Below are 25133 nucleotides of genomic sequence, written 5' to 3'. Positions count from 1 at the left end.
GTCATCTATGTCAATGATGAATAATAGGGACCCAGCACATATCGCTGTTGTTCTGATTGCATGCACAGAGTATTTTCTTTGTCTTCAATGAACTCTGATATTGAGGAGGGATTAAAGAAAGAAAGAGGAGGCACAGACTGGTAAGAGAGCAAGGGTGAAAGGGAGAAAAGTAGTTTTCCCCCAGGTAATGTTGCTTCAATGGAAATAATGTAAGTTGAAATTTAGAACCAGTTAATTTTCTCACCTGTGTTTTATTGACATTTAGAAATGGCTTTCATCTAAGTGTCTGAGATGCTAATTTCTAAAAGCTATGGCTTAAGTAGGGGAAGAGAGAAAGGCAGTTTCTTTGCTCAAGTTGAATTTTGAACTGAACCAAGACCTTTTGAGAGAAACGAGTAAGAAAGGTGAGGAGGGAACCATTTGAGTGGTAGGTGGCTATAGCAATTTGGGTGGACTCTTTTCCATAAGAACATAAGAACTAGAAGCAGGAATAGGCCATCTGGCCCCTCGAGCCTGCTCCACCATTCAATGAGATCATGGTTGATCTTTTGTGGACTCAGCTCCACTTTCCGGCCCGAACACCATAACCCTTAATCCCTTTATTCTTCAAAAAACTATCTATCTTTACCTTAAAAACATTTAATGAAGGAGCCTCTACTGCTTAACTGGGCAAGGAATTCCATAGATTCACAACCCTTTGGGTGAAGAAGTTCCTCCTAAACTCAGTCCTAAATCTACTTCCCCTTATTTTGAGGCTATGCCCCCTAATTCTGCTTTCACCCGCCAGTGGAAACAACCTGCCCACATCTATCTTATCTATTCCCTTCATAATTTTATATGTTTCTATAAGATCCCCCCCCTCATCCTTCTAAATTCCAATGAGTCCAGTTCCAGTCTACTCAACCTCTCCTCGTAATCCAAACCCTTCAGCTCTGGGATTAACCTAGTGAATCTCCTCTGCACACCCTCCAGTGCCAGTACGTCCTTTCTCAAGTAAGGAGACCAAAACTGAACACAATACTCCAGGTGATGCCTCACTAACACCTTATACAATTGCAGCATAACCTCCCTAGTCTTAAACTCCATCCCTCTAGCAATGAAGGACAAAATTCCATTTGCCTTCTTAATCACCTGTTGCACCTGTAAACCAACATTTTGCGACTCATGCACTAGCACACCCAGGTCTCTCTGCACAGCAGCATGTTTTAATATTTTATCATTTAAATAATAATCCCTTTTGCTGTTATTCCTACCAAAATGGATGACCTCATATTTGTCAACATTGTATTCCATCTGCCAGACCCTAGCCCATTCACTTAGCCTATCCAAATCCTTCTGCAGACTTCCAGTATCCTCTGCACTTTTTGCTTTACCACTTATTTTAGTGTCATCTGCAAACTTGGACACATTGCCCTTGGTCCCCAACTCCAAATCATCTATGTAAATTGTGAACAGTTGTGGGCCCAACACTGATCCCTGTGGGACACCACTAGCTACTGATTGCCAACCAGAGAAACACCCATTAATCCCCACTCTTTGCTTTCTATTAATTAACCAATCCTCTATCCATGCTACTACTTTCCCCTTAATGCCATGCATCCTTATCTTATGCAGCAACCTTTTGTGTGGCACCTTGTCAAAGGCTTTCTGGAAATCCAGATATAGCACATCCATTGGCTCCCCGTTATCTACCGCACTGGTAATGTCCTCAAAAAATTCCACTAAATTAGTTAGGCACGACCTGCCCTTTATGAACCCATGCTGCGTCTGCCCAATGGGACAATTTCCATCCAGATGCCTCGCTATTTCTTCCTTGATGATAGATTCCAGCATCTTCCCTACTACCGAAGTTAAGCTCACTGGCCTATAATTACCCGCTTTCTGCCTACCCCCTTTTTTAAACAGTGGTGTCACGTTTGCTAATTTCCAATCCGCCGGGACCACCCCAGAGTCTAGTGAATTTTGGTAAATTATCACTAGTGCATTTGCAATTTCCCTCGCCATCTCTTTTAGCATTCTGTGATGCATTCCATCAGAGCCAGGAGACTTGTCTACCTTGAGCCCCATTAGCTTGCTCATCACTACTTCCTTAGTGACAACAATCATCTCAAGGTCCTCGCCTGTCATAGCCTCATTTCCATCAGTCACTGGCATGTTATTTGTGTCTTCCACTGTGAAGACCGACCCAAAAAACCTGTTCAGTTCCTCAGCCATTTCCTCATCTCCCATTATTAAATCTCCCTTCTCATCCTCTAAAGGACCAATATTTACCTTAGCCACTCTTTTTTGTTTTATGTATTTGTAGAAACTTTTACTATCTGTTTTTATATTCTGAGCAAGTTTACTCTCATAATCTATCGTACTCTTCTTTATAGCTTTTTTAGTAGCTTTCTGTTGCCCCCTAAAGATTTCCCAGTCCTCTAGTCTCCCACTAATCTTTGCTACTTTGTATGCTTTTTCCTTCAAGTTGATACTCTCCCTTATTTCCTTAGATATCCACGGTCAATTTTCCCTCATTCTACCGTCCTTCCTTTTTGTTGGTATAAACCTTTGCTGAGCACTGTGAAAAATCGCTTGGAAGGTTCTCCACTGTTCCTCAACTGTTTCACCATAAAGTCTTTGCTCCCAGTCTACCTCAGCTAGTTCTTCTCTCATCCCATTGTAATCTCCTTTGTTTAAGCACAAAACACTAGTGCTTGATTTCGCCTTCTCACCCTCCATCTGTATTTTAAATTCTAGCATATTGTGATCGCTCCCTCTGAGAGGATCCCTAACTATGAGATCCTGAATCAATCCTGTCTCATTACACGGGACCAGATCTAGGACCGCTTGTTCCCTCGTAGATTCCATTACATACTGTTCTAGGAAACTATCCCGGATACATTCTGTAAACTCCGCCTCAAGGCTGCCTTGACCGACCTGGTTAAACCAATCGACATGTAGATTAAAATCCCCCATGATAACTGCTGTATCATTTCTACATGCATCAGTTATTTCTTTGTTTATTGCCTGCCCCACCATAATGTTACTATTTGGTGGCCTATAGACTACTCCTATCAGTGACTTTATCGCCTTACTATTCCTGATTTCCACCCAAATGGCTTCAACCGTATCCTCCAGAGCACCGATGTCATCCCTTACTGTTGCCCGGATGTCATCCTTAAATAACAGAGCTACACCACCTCCCTTACCATCCACTCTGTCCTTCCGAAGAGTTTGATACCCTTGGAGATTTAACTCCCAGTCGTGACCATCCTTTAACCATGTTTCAGTAATGGCCACTAAATCATAGTCATTCACGATGATTTGCGCCATCAACTCATTTACCTTATTCCAAATACTACGAGCATTCAGGTAAAGTACACTTATGTTGGCTTTTTTACCTCTGTTCTGAATCTTAACACCTCGATCAGTAACCTCTCCTAAGTCATATTTCCTCTTAACCTTTCTCCTAATTTTCCTCGTCGTTGAACCCATATCTTCATGTAACAACCTGCCGCGTCGCTTACCATTAATGTTTTCACTTCCCGTTTTATTCCTTTTAGTATTACTGGTCCTATTCACTGAGCTCCCCTCAGTGTACACTGTACCGTGTACTGTCGCCCTTTTTGATTTTTGACTATGGCTTCTCTGCTTTACACTTTCCCCCTTACTGCCTTTTGTTTCTGTCCCTGTTTTACTACCTTCCAACTTCCTGCATCGGTTCCCATCCCCCTGCCACTATTTTGCTCTCTATCCTTGTCTCCTTGTCATTCCTTCCTCACCGTCTTGCTTTTTCTTACTTGCATAACCATATCGAGCTAGAAGTAATCTACCTGATGTATTATGGCCGTTTGGTTTCATACATTTAGACTATTCTTTTCTGAACACTCTAGAAACTGAGGTTGTTAAACCATTTATCATTTCAGCGGTCAGCTCAGATCATATTTTAATTACTTTTGCAATATGTGAAAATGAAAAACCCCATTAACTGAAAATAATGTCCTCGGATGTGACAGAAATCAATTGGACTGGGAACAATTGTTTGATAAATAAATTTTAGGTTTTCATCTGCACATATCCTGGAGGTTTTGGAAGTAGTTGCTGTTAAGTGTTATTGGTGGAAATGTGTTGTCTGAACTAAAATTGAAACAACTCTGAGATCGTACTTCTGCACAAAATGGGAAACCATTGTCCTGTCTTGTTTTTGACCTGCAAAAGCACACAGAAGTGCACATGCCTGTGTATCGATATTCGAGTATTTTTGTAGTCTGTGCAGTTTGACAGAATAATTAACAAAAGGTTTTATTGTACTGTGTCTGCTCTCGATCTGGTTGCATGGACTTTTGTGAAATATGCTGTGTTGAGGTCAATCAAGGAACGGATGACTTCTTCATTTTCAATAGTTCTATTAACATGATTTTCTAATTACCTTCCATGCAATTGAAATAAAAGGTTTACCCTGTTAATCAGTGGAAAAAGTATTTGTTTAACCTTGCTTTACTTGTGCAACAAATCATTGTATATAGGTGGATGAAATAAGTGGTGTTGATACAAGCTCATTGATTTATCAAAACTTATGTTTCAAAGTTGTCACTCCTACCTTCATTGCCTCCTCCTTTTTCAGTCAGCAAAGTGTGTTACTCAAGCACTTACAGATTCAGTTGATCACAAAATTAATTTACAACAAATGGCTGCTGTGCAGGCAATGTACCCTGGTATTACTATCTCTCTTTTCCTTTCCTCGCATCTTCCCATTTTAAGTTCCCCAGTATCATGTGGAGGGTACCACAGAAGGTGCTAGTGCAGTACGACTTTTGTGCAAGTAAACCATACTACAATACACAAGGAACAAATCCAGGAATTATGTGTTTATTCAGCTAAGCAGCAAGCAGAATAAATTTCAGGACACAGTCGATCATTTTTAAAAACAAAATTGGGAATTGATGAAGCTCTTTAGACAGTAGCTTAAAATATATTGGTATTTATTTGACCTAAATTGATTCCTTTGCTCAGTGTTATCCCAGTCCTGCAGTTGCAGTTGAATGGTTGACATCGAGTTAATTGTTGAAAGCCCATATCCTACAAACAGAAAATTCAGGCAGCAGAGTGCACCAGACCCGTGAGGGAAGCTCTGCTGGGAGCGGAGGATAAAGAGAAGATGAGGCTCAGGGCCCTCACTCGCTTTCAGGCAGTAGAGAGCACATGACCAACAAGGGACGCTACTGGGAGTGCTGGATAAAGGGAATGCAAGGCTTGGGGCCCTCACACCTTCAGGCAGCAGAGAGCACCGCGGTGACCCACGAGGGACACTCCACTGAGAGCGGAGGATAAAGGGAACCCGAAGCTTGGGGCGTTCACACCTTCAGGCAGCAGGGAGCACCGCGGTGACCCACGAGGGACACTCCACTGAGAGCGGAGGATAAAGGGAACCCGAAGCTTGGGGCCCTCGCACCTTCAGGCAGCAGGGAGCACCGGACCCATGAGGGACACTCCACTGAGACCAGAGGATAAAGAGGATGTGAGGCTTGGGGCCCTCGCACCTTCAGGCAGCAGGGAGCACCGGACCCATGAGGGACACTCCACTGAGAGCAGAGGATAAAGAGGACGTGAGGCTTGGGGCCTTTTTGCTGTTCAAGCAGCGTGTTGGGTTTGAAGAACAAAAACCAGCAGTGACATGACAGGAAAGAGGTAAGCTGATTGGTTGGTGAGTAACTGATACTGGGCACTGTGTCTAAATAGCTGAAAATTAAATAACTGAAAATGATAACGGGGAACAACGCTTGGAAGATAAAGGAGAAGTGAATCTGAAAGCAGAACTAGGAAATCAAAAGAGCTGATTGGGTGAGTGCATTTATAGATTCTATAGTAACAAGGAGCAGAGACGGGCCCTAGTTAATATTAGTTAATACTATTTAATTTGTGTGATAATAAAAGTGTAAATGTAATTTAAAGGGTAGGACATGGCAGCAGAGCTCCAAGCTGTGGTCTTGTTGCTCCATCTGGGAGACCAGGAACATTTCCAGTTCCTAGGACCAGCATGTGTGTCTCCTGGAAGCCTGAGCTTCAGAGCTGGAGCGGCGGCTGGGGATTCTGTGGAGCATCCACGAGGCGGAGAGTATCGTGGATAGCACATATAGAGAGGTGTCGCACCACAGCTCAGACTCTACAGGCAGGAAGGGAATGGGTGACCACCAGGCAGAGCAAGAGAGCGAGGCAGGCAGTGCAGGAATATCCTATAGGCATTCTGCTGCAAAACAGATATACCGTTTTGGATACTGTTGAGGGGAATGACCTTTCACGGGAAAGCAGCAATAGCCAGATTTGTTGGACGACGGTTGGTTCTGCTGCAGAGGGGAGGTGTAAAAGTGTGAGAATGCAATAGTTATAAGGGATTCAATTGTCGGGGGGAATAGATAGGTGTTTCTGTGGCCGCAAACAGGACTTCAGGATGGTATGTTGCTTCCCTAGTGCCAGGGACAAGGATGTCTCGGAGTGGTTACAGGGCATTCTGGAGGGGAAGGGTGAAAAACCAGTGGTCACGGTACAAATGCCATAGGTAAAAAAGAGATGAGGTCCTAAAAGCAGAATATAGGGGGTTAGAAAGAAAGTTGAGAAATCAGACCTCAAAGATTGTGATCTTAAGATTACTACTAGTGCCACATGCTAGAATAGAAATAACAAGATATATGAGATGAATATGTGGCTGAAGAGATGGTGTGAGGGGGAGGGGGAGTCTCGGGTAGGGGAGTCAGCCATTTGGGATTAATATGAGAAGAAATCTCTTCACTCGGAGGTGTAAATCTTTGGAATTCTTTGCGCTGAAGGGCTGTGGCTGCTCCCATCAATGAATATATTCAAGACTGATATTTAACATTTTTGAATCAAGGGATCGAGGAATAGGTTACGAAAATGAAGTTGAGGTAGAAGATCAGCCATGGTCTTATTGAATGGCAGACAGGTTCAAGATGTAGAATGACCTATTCCCGCTCCTAATTTTCATGTTCCCATGCTATCATTCTACATGAAGACATTGGTAAAAATTAAACCTGTTGCATTGTTCTTTGGTTGTATTTTTTAAAAAAAATGTTTTTTAAAAATGCTTTGTATTTACCTGTTTTGAACTGCTTGTAGCAAATCAAGCCATTCAGGTAATTAACATGGAGATTAATCTTGTAATTGGCCAAAGAATTATGGTTGTAGTCAGTGTTTCCTCTAATGTCTCTCCACTGTGCCGCTCCTTTAAGATTGTCAGATGGCCAAGTATTCCCATTAATTTGAAAGGAACCGTTGCTTGTGCACAGACAGTTGGTCCCCTACTCGGCATATTTCTGATTGCTGCATGGCCGCACACTTGCATCGTTCAGAGGAAATGTTGGCAGTAGACACCCGTCCACTATAAACCAGTCATGGTTCAGCAGTAACACTGTGGCTTCTGAGTTGGAAATGTGGATTCAAGATGTGCTCCAGAGATTTCACGTCTAATCTGATCTGACACACTAGTGCGGGGGAGGGGGGAGGAGAGAGAGAGAGAGAGAGAGAGAGAGAGAGAGACAGTGCTGTCTTTCAGTTGAGACAATAAACCAATTTATCTGCCTACCCTCTTGGTGAATGTAAAACATTTCATGGCACTGTTCGAAGAGCAGGGAACTATCTGTTGTGTCCTGGCCAATTCAAAAAGTAGAAAATCTGATGATTTATATCATGCTGTTTGTGGGAATAGGCTGCATGCACATTGATGCCGTGTTTTTACACATTACAATAGTAAATACATTTCAAAAAGTACTTCACTTCTCTGTAAGGTGCTTTGAAGCGTCCTGAGTTCTGTGAAAAGTTTGAATAAATATACATTCCTTCCCTCCTTTCCATTGCTCTCACCCTCCCTCCAGATGCTCTTTTGATTATTTTGTAATATATTAAGTTTTTGCATATAACTGGAGATTTTAGAATAGCAATATTCTAAAGGTGTTAACATTTTTAGAACTGGGGGAGGATTTGGAAAAAGATCTCAGCTTCTTATTTAATAAGTAGATACGAAGGACGTATCTTCGGAGAGGAAAATAACATGAAAGCAAGGTAATTACTTAAGCCATTCGTATGGGCACCATAATCTCACGGTGGGAGATGGTCATCTTTATTGCATCTTACTATGTGACTGTGCCTTTTTAATAGTACACCAATAAAGATTAATCCTGAAATGTTTCAAATTCTGATAAATGAACATTTCTAATTAAAAGAGTTTTTAAAATGATTACTTCATTTTTATAAAAGCAAATTATTGAGGATGCTGGAATCTGAAACAAAAGAGAAAATGCTGGAAAATCTCAGCAGGTCTGGCAGCATCTGTAGGGAGAGAAAAGAGCTAACATTTCGAGTCCGATGACTCTTTGTCAAAACTTTGTCAAACTCGAAACGTTAGCTCTTTTTTCTCCCTACAGATGCTGCCAGACCTGCTGAGATTTTCCAGCATTTTCTGCTTCATTTTTATCTTCACTTGTCATTTAGTCTGGCTGAAGGTTTAACTTATTTTTTTATTGTTATAGTGGCATTCCTCAAATTATTTGACTGTTTACCCACGATCTAATGGTAATAGATGTTTTAATAAGGGTAATAGCGGTCAGTAACATTCTGGCTGGGCATTGTTTTCAGTATTTGGTAATGGTTTAAATGGAACAAAACCTTTGGTTGCAAGTCAAATGATCAGATCCTGTCAAACAATCTCTTGTTCGGGGCATAAGCCCCTTATTATGTCTGTTCTTGAATACCTGTTTGGTATTTATTGGATACTGCCTCCACAAAATTAGTATAAGAGGGACAAAAGTGCAGTAGAGTACAATTAACCAACCCAACTGAAAGTTGAATTGGCAAGGATGTGCTTTGATTACAGCATAAAATATCTGTTGTAAAACTGGCTCTAGCTATTCAAGTTACAATAAACTCACTATACCTCCGTTCAATAATGATTTAAAAGAGTTGATGCTGTTAGCTTTTCAACCATTACATTCTCACCAGCATTCTAGAAGCTGGTAAGCAGCCTCTCATTGATGTAATATTTAGTTTGGAGATTGTGAAGGTGAGTGCATTGTTGCATTCGGCACCCTTCTTTCTGCCAATTGCATTAAAGCCATAGTTTAGAGCACAATATTGCTGATAATAAGTTTTGTTCATTATGGCAAATAGAAATACCTATTCAATTGGAATGTTTTTTTCAGGCTAAGGTTAAGACATGTTATTTAAGGAATGTTAAATCTCACTTGTGCAATATGAACATTTTATTAGCTTTACTGTTTGTTAATTTAGGCTAAAGAATTCCTTTTCAGATTGTTATTTGAATGAAGGCTTTTTATTCTGTGCTATCTGATTAATGATATATATTTCTTAAATTTTAATTTTGACGATGCCTCGAGAAATCTATTGCAAGATTCAGGAATTTTCTACATTCAATAAATGAACACCATTGATTTAAACTTGTATTTAGGTCATGTTTCCTGTTATCTTCTGAATAGGTTAATTGTGGAAACCAACCTGCTGCAGAAAAAATCACCAGAACCAACAGAGATGCATCAAAGAGATTGGAGTGTTTTGATCCACTTCAAGCATTGAATCCAAGTGAGAGGCAGTGTGCAGATACAATAGTTAGTATGGGATACTCCTGTGAGAACGTAATAAAAGCCATGCAGAAACGAGGAGAAAACTTAGAACAGGTAAAGAAGTATATATTAAATAAAGTTCAATGTAGTACAAATTTTAAACCTGTGTTTTATATATAGTTGCGTTCTGCAAAACATTTTTATAGACTTCAGGATAATTTTTTTGGATGATCAGTCATTTTGGAGGGAGAAGGTTTTATAATGGTCATGTCACTGGACTAGTAATCTAGAGGCCCTCGACTAATGCCCTGGGAACATGGGTTTAAATCCAATTAATAAAATCTGGAATTTAAAGATAGTATCAGTAATGGTGACCATGAAACTATCGTTGATTGTTGTAAAAACCCTTCAGGTTCTCTAATGTCCTTTAGGGAAGAAAGTCTATTGTCCTTACCTGGTCTGGTCTACATGTGATTGACTATTAACTGCCCTCTGAAATGGCCTAGGAAGCCACCAGGCTCATGGGAAATTAAGGATGGGCAATTGTGGTAACTTGACCACAGAAAGGTAATTGTTAATAAAGTTAATAAATAAAGTGAATCTTCTTTAATATATAAAAATAACCGTTTAAAATACAGTATGGACTCAAAAACAGGAGCTGCTAGCTACACATCGAAATCACATTAACAGAATAGAATTAGAACAGCAGTTAAATAGGAATATACATAGGTAACGACAACTGATGACGTCACAGCATTTACTGATGACAATGGACTTAAATAAGATGCATAATAATGCCGTAACCCTTCCCCCCCCCCTTAAATTGTAATCCCCTCTGAAATACAATGAAACTAATGCCTTAATTATAAGTCAGTCTTTCAGGAGCTTTGTGACTAAGCGGTGATCTTCTCAGTACCTCTGGTGACTCCGTCAACTCTGGTGATGCTTGACTTAGTTCATCTGAACTTGTGAGCCCAGGAGTAGGTTGACTATCTGTGCTCGAGTTTCCATCTCCTGAAGTAGAGTCCACTGGAAGCCCTGATACAACAGGAACCATTTCTTCTGGAATTTCCACAGCTTCATTTCCTTCTATTGTGTTATCTGGAACTTTTGCTGTCTCTGAGTCATGGTCAAGACAAATTTGATCTTGGCGCCTGTGGACAACTCTTCCATGGTTCAATTTCATGACCAAAGATACTGGACCATTTTGGTTAAGAATAACTCCAGGTAGCCAATGCTAATTACTGCCAAAATGCCTGATATAATCACAATAATTCGGTTGAAACTTCTCTCCTTAGCATGACAATCGTGCCTCTCCTGCTTTTCTTGTCTTTTTCCCACATTTGCTTTGACATCTGGTTATAGCAGATCTGGGTGAGACTTCAGTCTTCTACCCATCAATAATTCAACTAGTGAGAGTCACGTAGTTGTTAGTGGTGTGATACAATATTGAAATAAGAACCTTGAGAGCTTTGTCCCTAAAGTATCACTTGCCATTGTCTTCAATCCTTCCTTCAATGTCAGAACAGATCGCTCTGCTAAACCATTTGAAGCTGGATGAAAAGGTGCGGTATGCACATAAACTCTTGGAACAACTCTCTCGTAAATGTATCATCAGAAATGAGAGAATCTGGTAACCTATGAGTTGCAAAGATTTGCTGTAGCTTTTCTATGGTACTGGGCGTTGTAACGTTGCTCATGATGTATACATCTAATCACTTTGAATGTGAATCCATGATGACTAAAATGTGTGGCCCATGAAAGGACCTGCAAATTGCACATGAATTCTCGACCAAGGATGTAATGGTGCTAGTGGTGCCATCTTCTGCTAGATTGACATACCGAACAGGATTTCACTTTGTTCTCCAAATCATGGTCCATATTAGGACACCAAACATATGGCCTGGCTAGACTCTTCATGCGAGAGGCACCTGGATGAGTCTCATGAATTGTATCCAATACTTGTGAACAAGCAGGGGGTGGAACAACCACTCTCGATCCCCACAGTCTGCAACCATCCTCCAAACGTAACTCATCCTTGAGCCTCACTTAAAGGTTCAACCTACCATATTCTATGATAGATGGCCATCCTTGAAGCAGAAATCTTTTAACCTGTGACAGAATGTGATCGCTCTGCTGTCCACTGCTTAATTTGTTTCACACTCACCGGAGATTGGGTAAGTCTCTCTGGTCTGAAAATCCTCCCGGGTGAACACAATACATGAGTTGGCAAAGCTGGTAAAAGGAGACGACTTAATTCATCCATATTAGCATTGTCCTTCCCTGCCCTGTACGCAATGCTGTATTGATGCAATGACAGTGTAAACGCCCAGCACTGTAGTCTTGCTGAGGCCATGGGAGGAATACATTTTGACTCTCTGAAAGGCTTGTGGTCGGGACATATGGTGAATGAATGATCATAGAGATACTGATGGAATCCTTTTACTGCAAAAACAATAGCTAGACCTTCTTTGTCCAACTGTGAATACCCTTCTTCAGCCTTTGTCAGCATTCTAGATGCAAAACTCATGGGTTTTGTGGACCTTTCCTCCATTACATGAGCAAGTACCGCCTCCACACCATTGGACAAGGTATCGCACGACAGAATATGTTTCCTGTCTGGATCAAAATGGACCAGCAGATTTTGCAATTGCAGCAGTGCTTTCACATTTTTGAAAGTCTTCTTCTGTGCAGACTCCCACTTTTTTGGTTTCTTTGAGTAGAAGTAGGTACAGTGGAGCCAACATTGTAAATAGGTCTGGCAAAACTTACCATAATAGTTTATCAAACCTACAAAAGACCTGAGCTCAGTCACATTTCTGGGCTCCAGAGCTTCCGTAATTGCTCGAACTTTCCCTTCCAATGGAGATGAGCCTTGTGCAGTGATTCTTTGGCCTCCTTACTCCATGGTTGGTACCTGAAAAATGCACTTTTTCTTCTTCGGATAGGGCCCTGCCTCTGAAAACCTATTTAAAACTCTATCCAAGTTCCTAAGGTGCTCCTCCTCAGACTTACCTTAAGTTAAAATGCATCTAAGTAGCCTGCAATGTAAGGAATGCCTTTGTTGCTCTTTCTAGCTTTAGTCTATTTGCTCTGTTTAGGTCACCTTTGCTCATGAGTCGCCAGGTATCTTTATGATACCGCCACGTGGTTCAAGTTCAGGTTATGATTAATAACACAGCACACCGCTTAGTAAGGATTAAAACAACGGTCATTTATTATATACAACAAGCAATATTAATACCCTAATACTACTTTCTATATAACAAACCTATCACTTGACTGGCCAATACTTAACTTAGGAAGAGCCCACCAGGTCAGGGAAACAAATGGCTTGTCCAATCAAATCTGGCCCGCGGGATTCAAAAGGCTGCTACAGGTCGGTGGCTAGGTGTCTCTACCGAATAGCAATCGCTGGATTCAACTTACTGCTGCCGGTGGCTGGTCTTGCGAAGGTCTCGAGCAGGCGAAGATGAGAGAGAGAGAGATTTGAACTTGGACCTTCACTTTTATAGGGCCCAGGGGCTTCCCGCCTCCTGGGGCGGCCCTTGACCCTGAGTCCCAAGTGATTGGATTCTGTCCCCAGTCTCTGGGGTCGATGTGTCCAATGGTGAGGCGATTCCTCGATCGGGGGGTGGTCGCTCACCTGTCTTTGTTTCGGCCACTGCAGGCGCCGACAGGTCTGGCCCGGTATTCAATTGCTAATATGTTGCAATTGTTCCCGGCGATAGCCGATTTAACTGTGGATGTCTGAGTAGATTAGGTGTAATCAGTCCTGAATGAAACTGCGGATACCTGGGTTGATGGGCTGTTGATAGCCCTGAGTATCGATCTGGGCTACGTTCCCAGAGCTGAATATGCAAACCTGTCTGCAGCTGCCTGCTTGTGTCTTTTTGGCTGTTTTTCCCAGCTGTCTTTCGGGTTAGCCATTTTAAACTGGGTTTTGGCCAGATTAATCGGAACGCAGCCATTTTACATGGCTACACCTTATTACAGGTTATCCATCGTCCTTTGGAAGATCGCCAGACAGGAGGATATGCGAAAAACGAAACGATTGGACTTGAAAAACCCTTTTTGCATGTTAATGGTCACATACTGCTTCGAATCTTCCTCTAGCAGGAGTTGTGGAAATGCCTGGCTCATGTCCAGTTTTGAAAACTTTTTGCCTCCTGCAAGGATTGAAAACAGATCTTCTACCCTCGGTAACTGATAAACGTCCAGTTTGAAACCTAATTAATGGTAAGTTTGTAATCCTCACATATGCGCGCAGTATCATCACTTTTAAGAATAGGAACAATTGGAGCAGCCCAATGTGAAAACTGAATGGGTTCAATGATTCCTGACCTTTTCAGCTGCTCCAACTCCTCATCCACTTTGCCTTTCATAGCGTAGGGCACTGTTCTCGGTTTGAAAAAAAGAGAAGTAGCCTGAGGATCTACAACCAATTTAACTGTAGTGCCCTGCAATGTACCCAGTTTGTCTTTGAAAGCTCAAGATATTTCTGAATGCGTCCTCTGTCTCTTGTATGTGCTTTATCTCACCCCTGTAGAACTGAATTTTTCTGAGCCAGCCATGCCCTAGATGGCCCATGTCCTTTTACCACCAGGAGCCGTGCTCTTGCTTCTTGGCTGTTATATGTAATGTCTATGTCTTTTTTTCTCCCAATTAAGGGGCAATTTAGCGTGGCTAATCCACTACCCTGCACATCTTTGGATTGTGGGGGTGAGACCCACGCAGACACAGGGAGAATGTGCAAACTCCACACGGACAGTGATCTGGGCCCGGGATCAAACCCTGGTCCTCGGCATCGTGAGCCAGCAGTGCTAACCATTGTGCCATCGTGCCGCCCATGCAATGTCTACCTCTAACACTCTAAGCAATGGTGTAGTCTCTGGTGTACGTCTGGAGTAAGGGCTGGTGCCTGCTTAGAGCCCCAAATCATCCTGAAAGTCTCATCATTGATTACTGATGCAGAGACTCCTGTGTCAACTGCCATCTTGATTTTCTGTCCATCAAACTCCACTGTAGCATAAACAGGCCCTTCACGCCCTCACTCATATTAAGCATGTCATAATTGTGCTCCTCTGCCTGGTCTGAGCTTTCCAAGCATCCACATTCGACTGAGGCTTCCTTACATTTGAAATTCCCTGCTTAGCCTTCGACTTGCTCTTAGCATCCCAGTACTTCTTCGCTAATTGCTCCTTCTTGTTGCACTGAAATGAAATGAAAATGATAATCGCTTATTGTCACAAGTAGGCTTCAAATGAAGTTACTGTGAAAAGCCCCTAGTCGCCACATTCCGGCGCCTGTTCGGGGAGGCTGTTACGGGACACTGGTGACAAACAACATCCATAAACTTACAATGATTCACATAGTGTGATGCTCCACACCTAAAACACCCCACTGTCTTCACCTCTTTACTTGCAGCTTTTTCTACTTCATGTAGCGCACCTGCCTGCGTGCCACCATTGGCCTTCTGAGTATCTTTTGCATTATTGGCAGCCATTTCCATGCCCTGAGAAATTTCTAAAGCCTTCTTAAAGTGTGGCTTCTCCTAGCAAACGCCGCTGATTGCTGTCCACATTAATGCCATAAACAAGTCTGTCCCGAAGTATGTCTTCCAAAACTGCCCCAACATCTCAATGTTCAGAAAGCTGCCGCATTTCAGCATTACGTTACGTTACGTTAGCTACACGCTGTCCCATCTTCCGAAAATGAGTATGGAATTTGAAGCTTTGCACAATTACTGAGGGGTTAGGATTGTGGTGATTCTGAAGGAGTGTAATTAAATCCGCAAATGAAATGTCCCCTGGTTTCCGTGGTGTAGTTAAATTTCTCACTAACTTGTAAATCTTCACCCCACACACACTCAGGAGAATTGAGAGCTTTCTAGCCTCGTCTGCGATCCCATTTGCCAAGAAAAAGTGTTCCAACATTTCCACATATTCAATCCAGTTCTCGTTCTCTTCCACAAACTCACTGATTGATAGACCCAAACATAGCCATGGTGCTGCTATCGGTCTTCCGTCGGTGAACTTAGCTAAAACCTTGTGTTGAATGTACTAAAACTCCAATTCTTTTTATTCCCGTCACCAGAAAGATGTGGTAACTTGACCACAAGAAGATAGTTGAAACACATTGTGATTAAAGTTAACCTTCTTTAATATATAAAAATAATGCAGTTTAAAATACAGTATGGACTCAAAAAAAGGTAGCAGCTAGCTAAACATTGAAATAACAGTAACAGAATAGAATTAGAACTAACGACAGTTAAATATGAATATACACATGTAACAACGACAGCTAATGACATCACAGCACTTACTGATAACATCAGCAATGCATTTAAATAAGAAGATGCGTAATAATAACAGACTATAACAGCAACAAATGCTGGACTTGCCAGCAACGCCCATATCCCATGAAAGGATAAATATATTTTTAAAAATTAAGAGTCGAATGAACTAACTGATAACTACAGAGTGATTTTTTTTTCTTCACTTAGCTTTCCTTTATGATTGAAAGTTTTTAAAGGGTATACATTTCACTCAATTAAATCTTGTAGACATGTTTCTGAGCGAGGTGAATAGCGAGGATAAGTTATGAATACCTCTTTGATATGAGCTTCGGAATGCGGAATATTTGGCTAATGGTAAAGTTCTTGGAAGTGTGGATGAGCAGAGGGATCTAGGTGTCCATGTACATAGATACCTGAAAGTTGCCACCCAGGTTGATAGGGTTGTGAAGAAGGCCTATGGAGTGTTGGCCTTTATTGGTAGAGGGATTGAGTTCCGGAGTCAGGAGGTCATGTTGCAGCTGTACAAAACTCTGGTACGGCCGCATTTGGAGTATTGCGTACAGTTCTGGTCACCGCATTATAGGAAGGACGTGGATGCTTTGGAGCGGGTGCAGAGGAGATTTACCAGGATGTTGCCTGGTATGGAGGGAAAATCTTATGAGGAAAGGCTGATGGACTTGAGGTTGTTTTCGTTGGAGAGAAGAAGGTTAAGAGGAGACTTAATAGAGGCATACAAAATGATCAGGGGGTTCGATAGGGTGGACAGTGAGAGCCTTCTCCCACGGATGGAAATGGCTGGCACGAGGGGACATAGCTTTAAACTAAGGGGTAATAGATATAGGACAGAGGTCAGAGGTAGGTTCTTTACGCAAAGAGTGGTGAGGCCCTGGAATGCCCTACTTGCAACAGTAGTGAACTCGCCAACATTGAGGGCATTTAAAAGTTTATTGGATAAGCATATGGATGATAATGGCATAGTGTAGGTTAGATGGCTTTTGGTTTGGTGCAACATCGTGGGCCGAAGGGCCTGTACTGCGTTGTATCGTTCTATGTTCTATATGTTCTATGAGCTGATACCTTACTGCCAAAAGAACGAGTGGTTTCTGATCAGCACTGTGTGGGTTAGAAATGATATCTTTTGGGTCTTTTCTGTTTATATCAAATATTTTTTAAAAGTTAAAATTAATAGGATAAGAAAAAGTGTTGTATTCCTTAGAGAATCAGTGCAGTTGAAGGCAAGAACCAATTAGTCAATTATTCATAATTGGAATTTCTAAAGGAAATTAGTTAGAACAAAGAAATGTACAGCACAGGAACAGGCCATTCTAGCCTCCAAGCCTGTGCCGACCATGCTGCCCGTCTAAACTACAATCTTCTACACTTCCGGGGTCCATATCCCTCTATTCCCATCCTATTCATGTATTTGTCAAGATGCCCCTTAAATGTCACTATCGTCCCTGCTTCTACCACCTCCTCCGGCAGCAAGTTCCAGGCACCCACTACCCTCTGTGTAAAAAAACGTGCCTCGTACATCTACTCTAAACCTTGCCCCTCGCACCTTAAACCTATGCCCCCTAGTAATTGACCCCTCTACCCTGGGAAAAAGTCTCTAACTATCCACCCTGTCTATGCCCCTCATAATATTGTAGACCTCTATCAGGTCGCCCCTCAACCTCCGTCGTTCCAGTGAGAACAAACCAAGTTTATTCAACCTCTCCTCATAGCTAATGCCTTCCATACCAGGCAACATTCTGGTAAATCTCTTCTGCACCCTCTCTAAAGCCTCCACATCCTCCTGATAGTGTGGCGACCAGAATTGAACACTATACTCCAAGTGTGGCCTAACTAAGGTTCTATACAGCTGCAACATGACTTGCCAATTTTTATATTCAATTCCCCAGCCAATGAAGGCAAGCATGCCGTATGCCTTCTTGACTACCTTCTCCACCTGTGTTGCCCCTTTAGTGTACATCTAGATCTCTCTGACTGTCAATACGCTTGATACTACCATTCACATTATATTTCCTACCTGCATTAGACCTTCCAAAATGCATTAACTCACATTTGTCCGGATTAAACTCCATCTGCCATCTCTCCGCCCAAGTCTCCAAACAATCAAAATCCTGCTGTATCCTCTGACAGTCCTCATCGCTATCCGCAATTCCACCAACCTTTGTGTCGTCCGCAAACTTACTATTCAGACCAGTTACATTTTCGTCCAAATCATTTATATATACTACGAACAGCAAAGGTCCCAGCACTGATCCCTGCGGAACACCACTAGTCACAGCCCTCCAATCAGAAAAGCACCCTTCCATTTCTACTCTCTGCCCTCTATGACCTAGCCAGTTCTGTATCCACCTTGCCAGCTCATCTCTGATCCCGTGTGACTTCACCTTTTGTACCAGTCTGCCATGAGGGACCTTGTCAAAGGCCTTACTGAAGTTCATATAGACAACACCCACTGCCCTACCTGCATCTTTGTGACCTCCTCAAAGAACTACTAACTAGAATGTGATGACATACATCACATAATAAAGTGCTATTATACACCTCTTAAAACAACTTTTTTTATCTCTAGTGACTGATTAAAAATGATTAAAAAAGAAGTCGACCTGTGTTTATCATGCAAAACTAGCCAAAATTGAGCATTTTAATTCAGCTTTAAAAAGTCCTACACATTCTAGTTGACTGTTCTGAATTTTTGAAGTTCACACTAGTTATAATTTAGGTGGAGATCGTGTAATGATGTTAATGGAGTAGTAATCCAACAGCCCGAACCCATGGCATCTGGTGAAATTTAAATTCAGTGAATAGATCTGGAGTATAAAACTAGTTTTAGTAACTTTTAAAATGTATTTTTCCAATTAAGGGCAATTTAGCATGGCCAATCCACCTATCTTGCACATCTTTGTTGTGGGAGTGAAATTCACACAGACTCTGGGAGAGTGTGCAAACTCCACGCAGTGACCGGGGGCCGGGATTGAAACTGGGACCTCAGCACCGTGAGGCAGCACTGCCAACCACTGCACCAACATGCTGCCCCTTGGTTTTAGTAATGATGACCATGAAATTATTATTGATTGATGTAAAACTCCATCTGGTCCTTACCTGTTTTGACCTACATCTGACTCCAGACAGCAATGTGGTTCACTTTTACCTCCCTCTGGAATGGCTTAGCAAGCCATTCAGTTTTATAGAAATCCTACAATGCAGAAGGAGGCCTTTCGGCCCATCGAGTCTTCACTGACCCTCCAAAAGAGCACCTTACCTAGGCCCATTACCCTGCCCTATCTCTGCAACCTAACCATCTTTGGACACCACGAGGCAACTTAGCTTGGCCAATCCACTTAACCTGCACATTTTTGGACAGTTACCAATGGGCAATAAATGCTGGCCTTACCAACAATGCCCATATTCTATGAAAGAATTTAAAAAATTCTATTGCCTCAGTTTTAGGACTGTTTGCCAGTTCGATCTGGTTCACTTTGCTGTTAAGTTTATCCAATGCAGCTTGTGCCTATGCAATGCCAAAACTGCTTTTAATCAATGCAAAAGTAGTGTAAATAACACTAAAATAAATTGATTTAATGGAATAGCTTCATAAAAACACCCACTTGAAACGGGTACTGTATAGCGATCACTAATTTCAGGAATAACTGCTTGCTAAATTGAAGTGCAATTGAACAGTACTTATTGCATCAAATTAAAATGTTAATGCATTAGTTGTTACAGGAATGAAGAAATTCTCAAGCTTCTTCAACCCAAGATACAATCTAGTGTATAAATCATGCTGTTAATGATTCTAATAATGAACCACTGCAAAAACTATGTAATGTTCACTTCAACTTGGCAAAAATTCGTTCTCAGAAATAGTCAGCAGTGATTTAAAACACATCAGAGAAAATTATAATGAAAAAGGAATCTGAGATTCATGTCAACTTGCTACTATATTTCTATAAGAAAGCTCAGGGTAATGGAGTAAAGAACTACTGGTTGTTGACAAAGATGTTTGAATGTGCAGATTCCAGCAGCAGCATTTCAAAATGTTCTAGGTAAATTTGGTGAAGCATATATTAATGCCCAGTCATTGCAGAACAAACTGGATTCTCGAGCTATGTTGTCAGATCAGTAGAGGTTAAGAATGAGGCTGGTACAATGAGCTGTGTCATGCACAGTGTTGCACCTTGAACACTACACTCGGTTCTGATCATCAAGGTACATGGGAAATGCTCAAATCCTGGAATGGGTATAACAAACCGTTTGGGACTGATCTCTAGTGTCAGGTCTGAATAACGAGAAATTGTTTGGAAAGACTTCAACTCTTCAGCATGAAAAAGTGAAGAAAAGGACTTTTTATAAAGCTATATAAGATACTAAACAAATGGAAAATGTTAATTCTGAACTACTTGGTTAAACCTTCAATATAGTTTTTCAGAACATGGATATAAACTGTTAAAAGACAAGTTCAGGATTGATGTTAAGAATCATTTTTCACACCAATTAATATCTGGGATGGCTTTTTTGCCCACTCCATATATTCAAGTAATCTTCAAACCTTTGCTTTTTGATAATGATAAATTTACACCATTTACCACTGATCAGTAGAATTTAATTTTCTCTGTCTATTTTAAGAAAACCTTCCAGAATTTTGACAATCTCTTATCAGATCTCTTTATCGCTTCTATAGCTGGGTCCAGTTTGAAACATAGGGACAGGAATAGGCCATTCAGCCTCTTGAGCCTGTTTCAGCGATCAGTGAGATCATGGCTGATCTGTAATCTAACTTCACTGTCCTGCCTTGACTCCATAGCCCTTAATACTTTTTGATCAGTTTTTGTTAGTCAAGGGTTAAATCTCACATTTAGAATTATCAGTTGAGCTAGCATCTCCTGCTTTTAGAAGGTGGGAATTCCTCACTTCTACCACTCTGCATGAAGAGGTATTTCCTAATTTTTGTCTTGAATGGCCTGGCTCTGCTTTTACAGTTATGTCGCCATTGCCCAGACTCCCCCGGCAGCAGAAATGTCTCCTTATTCCTTTTTGAAAGCCTGACAATCTCATTAAAATTACCCCATTATCTTCTATATTCCAGGGAATGCAAGCTGAATTGACGCAATCACTCCTTATAATTTAAACCTAGAAGCCCTGGTAACATTCTGGTGAATCCGTATTGCACTCCTGTTCAGTTGGTAGCACTCTTGCCTCTGAGTCACAATATTTTTGGTTCAAATCCCACTCCAGGGTTTTAGCACAAAAGTCAAGGCAGACACTTTGGTGCATTGCATTGTCTTTTAAAAAAATAAATTTAGAGTGCCCAATTCATTTTTTCCAATTAAAGGGTAATTTAGAGTGGCTAATCCACCTACCCAGCACATCTTTGGGTTGTGGGAGTGAAACCCACGCAAACATGGGGAGAATGTGCAAACTCTACAAGGACAGTGACCCAAGTCCGGGATCGAACCCGGATCCTCGGCGCCGTGTGTCAGCAGTGCTAAGGTGCATTGCATTGTGAGAGGTGCTGTCCTTTGGATAAGACATTAAACCAAGGCCCGATCTGCCTGCTTGGGTGTATGTTATAAGATCCCATGGCAGTAATTGAAGGAGGCTATCCCTAATGTCCAGGCCAATATTTAACCCTCTACTGTTTCTAACTTTCCACCATTTTAACAAGTACTGTGATCTATCGTTTCCCCCCCCCCCCCCCCCCCAATGGATGACCTCACACTTCAATATGTTGCAATCCATCTCCCTCACTTTTGACCATTAAATTTATCTTTTTTTTGCACCAATCTTTGTCTACCTGGTAAACTTGGGTATATGACAAGGGTGGCACGATGGCGCAGTGTTTAGCACTGCTGTCACATGCTGCCGAGGATGCTGGTTCGATCCGGCCCTGGGTCACTGTGTGTGGAGTTTGCACATTCTCTCTGTATCTGCGTGGATCTCACCCCCACAACCTAAAAAGATGTGTAGGTTAGGTGGATTGGTAATGCTAAATTGCCCCTTAATTGGGGAAAAAAAGTACTTGGGTACTCTAAATTTATTTAAAATAAAGAAAATTAAATAGGGTTGTTAGTCTTGACCTACCCTTTGCGAATTGCAAATCCATGTTGGTGCTTGCTAAGCAGTTCAAATGTCTCAAGTGCTTAATTATAGATTCCACTGAGGGCACCAGCTTGGGGGCGTTGATAACGGCGCCTCTGCCGTTCCCACCGGCACGGTACTCCACCAGCCCCGCAGTGGTGGCGGCCCTGAGAGTCAGGGGGCAATAGAGGAAGCATGTGGGAGCGGAGGGAGCATCGATCTGGTCTCCAATTTGTAATGACCACTGGTTTGCCCCGGGAAGGATGGACGGGGAGTTTCAGAGATGGCAGAGGGCAGGAATCGAGAGGATGTGGGATATGTTTATAGAGTGGAGCTTTCCTAGCTTGAGGGAACTGGAGGAGAAATTTGGATTGGCGAAGGGAAACAAATTCAGGTATCTGCAGGTGCAAGACTTCTACGTAGGCAGGTCTCAACCTTCCCGCTCCTACCACCAAGGGGGATACAGGATAGGGCAGTTTCCAGAGTGTGGGTGGGAGAAGGGAAGGTCTCTGACATCTATAAGGAACTGATGGGGTCAGAGGATACGCAGACTGAGGAGCTGAAGCGCAAGTGGGAAGAGGAGTTAGGAGGAGAGATAGATGATAGTCTTTGGGCGGATGGTTTGAGCAGAGTCAACGCGTCCACAACATGCACCAGGCTCAGCCTGATACAGTTTAAGGCTCACATGACAGTATCCCGGATGAGCAGGTTCTTTGGTGTAGAAAATAGGTGCGCAAGGTGTGCGGGAGGGCCAGCGAACCATGTCCGTATGTTCTGGGCATGGCCAAAGCTCAGGGGATTCTGGCAGGGGTATACAGATATCATGTCCACGGTGTTAAAAACAAGGGTGGCACCGAGTCCGGAGGTGGCGATTTACGGGGTGCCGGAAGATCCGGGTATCCAGGAGGAGAAAGAGGCAGACGTTCTGGCCTTTGCTTCCCTGCTAGCCCGGAGACGGATATTATTAGCTTGGAGGGAGTCAAAGCCCCCGAAGTCGGAGACCTGGCTATCGGACATGGCTAGCTTTCTCTATTTGGAGAAAATCAAGTTCGCCATGAGAGGGTCACTGTTAGGGTTCACCCGGAGGTGGCAACCGTTCGTCGACTTCTTTGCCGAAAATTAATCGTCAGCAGAAGGGGGGGGGGGGGTTAGTTTAGCTTAGAGTAGGGGGTTAATAAAGGTGGGACCTGTAAGGGAAGAAGCAGGCTTTTTGCACTATGTTTATAGACTTGAGTATATTGTTTATTTTGTCGTTGTTGTAAAACCAAAAATACCTCATTAAAATGTTTATTAAAAAAGAAATTATAGATTACAATAGCTTCCCCACACCAGATGTTAGAATAATGGATCTGTAGTGCTGGACTTTCACCTTGGAGACAGGTAACTTGAGTCAGAAAATTTCCTGACTCTATGCACTCGCCTCTGGAAAAAGTGACCTGAATGACGCGTTTTTCATTCCAGGAGTGCAGATGCAGGATAGAGTCGAGCCCACGGATCCTAAACACAGATCAGAGGTGGCCACAGTAGCTGCCGAGACATGGTTAAATACCAAATTCAGAAGTTGATGTCAGTGATTCCCTGTTACTCCACAGATGTGCTTTTGAAGTCTTTACAGATGGAAATCAATAAGAAATCACTGAATTGATATGGACTTCCACTTTTCGTGATTTCTTTCACACTGTGAACATCTTTGAAAAAGTTGAGCTTGTTAAATAAGGTGTAACTGGACTTTTAACAGTATACTAAAGACATAATTATGACTGAAAATCTCTCTGACATTAAACTATTTCTTATTTTAGGGAAAAGTCAATTATCTCCCTTGCATAAATTACATAGATTTTTAAAAATAATAAAAAATATTGTTTAATGTTTGATATTTCAGCTTCTACCTTAATCGTGTGTATATCCTAATTTTTCCTTTCTGTAAAAGTATTAAAAAGTGAATTATTAAAATCTGCTTTGCTGTCTGAGAGTTTTCATTATCATTGGCTGCAATGCCTTTTTGATATCACTGTTGCTGGATAGCATAGATGGCCTATAGCCCGAATGAAAATTAATGTTGGGAAAGGTGAAATGTATTGCCAGAGAGACTGCTGGGTCTTTGTGAGGAGCTTTTGTTTTTGTTGTCTCCTCTCTAATGACAATATCTGGTCCATTAATAAGTGGTCAGAGGCAGAAATTCCTAGAAAAACATTACTTGCAGACACAAGAATGAACAGTGAGAAATTCTGTCAGTAGTAAAGGGCATTTAGAGAAGTGGTGAAAACCATACAGCATTCAAACTGGTTCAAAACTGTCTGAAAGACTACTCTCAACTGTTCATAAGGCTGATGCAACCAACATAATTCCCCAGAAATATATTCCAGGTAAAATTATTGACGTTGATATGATTGAGCTGTAAATCCTACACTTGCATAAAAAGGGCTCTAAAACAATAAAGCCCCAGGGATAACCCATATTTATTGCAGAAGGTTATGGCTTATGGAGGAGATTGGTGAGGGTTGTCAATCATTACAAGGACACCATTCTCCTCTGGCAAGGTATCAGTAAATCGGAAATAAACAAATCCAATGCCCCTATTCTCTGTGTCTATCTGTATTTACCCTGGTAAAGAACTTAAGGAGCGCATCTGTTATTCATGCTCTTGAATATCTTTAAAATCCATCTCCATTGAAAAGAAGTTAAGCTTTGTGAGTCTTTTAACAGTTGCCTCCGTTTAGAATGCTTTGTATGTGGTGGCTAATTACCCTAATGAAGAATGAAAAAATAATGCCGTTTGGAGAGCCGGTATACACATGATGGGCCAAATGGCCTCCTTCTGCGCTGTAACAATTTTGTGGTTCTGAATATTAGCTGTGGTAGTAAATCTATTTTTCTGTCATTGATCTGAAAGCACAACGTCTGCTCATGTATTATAATCAACACATTTCATTTCCTATAAGGAGACAAAACTTTCTATCATGTTATTATGGTGTGTTTCTCAAGAGAGTCAATATGAATAATGTTCTTGAAACCTATCTTTAAACATTTCAGGTGCTTGATTACTTGTTTGTCCATGGACGACTCTGTGAACAGGGCTTTGAACCAGCTCTTGTGGAGCAGGGCCTGGAGATGTATCAGTGTTCAGAGCCAAAAGTGAGTCAGTATTACATGAACCATGTGTGCTCTATCTTCCATGT

The 25133-nt window shown here is 41.8% G+C and overlaps 1 protein-coding gene across 3 annotated transcripts in view; it reads left to right on the top strand.

Annotated features, from left to right (window-relative positions):
• Positions 1-25133, top strand: part of ubap1 (ubiquitin associated protein 1) — a 95194-nt gene that overhangs the window by 55928 nt on the left and 14133 nt on the right. For 2 of the 3 annotated variants that reach the window (XM_072497222.1, XM_072497221.1), the window contains exons 5-6: positions 9486-9683; positions 24988-25089. In XM_072497222.1, coding sequence (XP_072353323.1) covers positions 9486-9683; positions 24988-25089 — 300 coding nt within the window. Of the gene's footprint in view, positions 1-9485; positions 9684-23415; positions 23874-24987; positions 25090-25133 lie in introns of those variants that run through there. The other variant, XM_072497223.1, reaches the window with a different exon arrangement.

The sequence above is a fragment of the Scyliorhinus torazame genome, chromosome 3 (assembly GCF_047496885.1).
Source record: "Scyliorhinus torazame isolate Kashiwa2021f chromosome 3, sScyTor2.1, whole genome shotgun sequence".
Lineage (NCBI taxonomy): Eukaryota > Metazoa > Chordata > Chondrichthyes > Carcharhiniformes > Scyliorhinidae > Scyliorhinus > Scyliorhinus torazame.
This window is presented reverse-complemented; position numbering and strand designations above follow the sequence as displayed.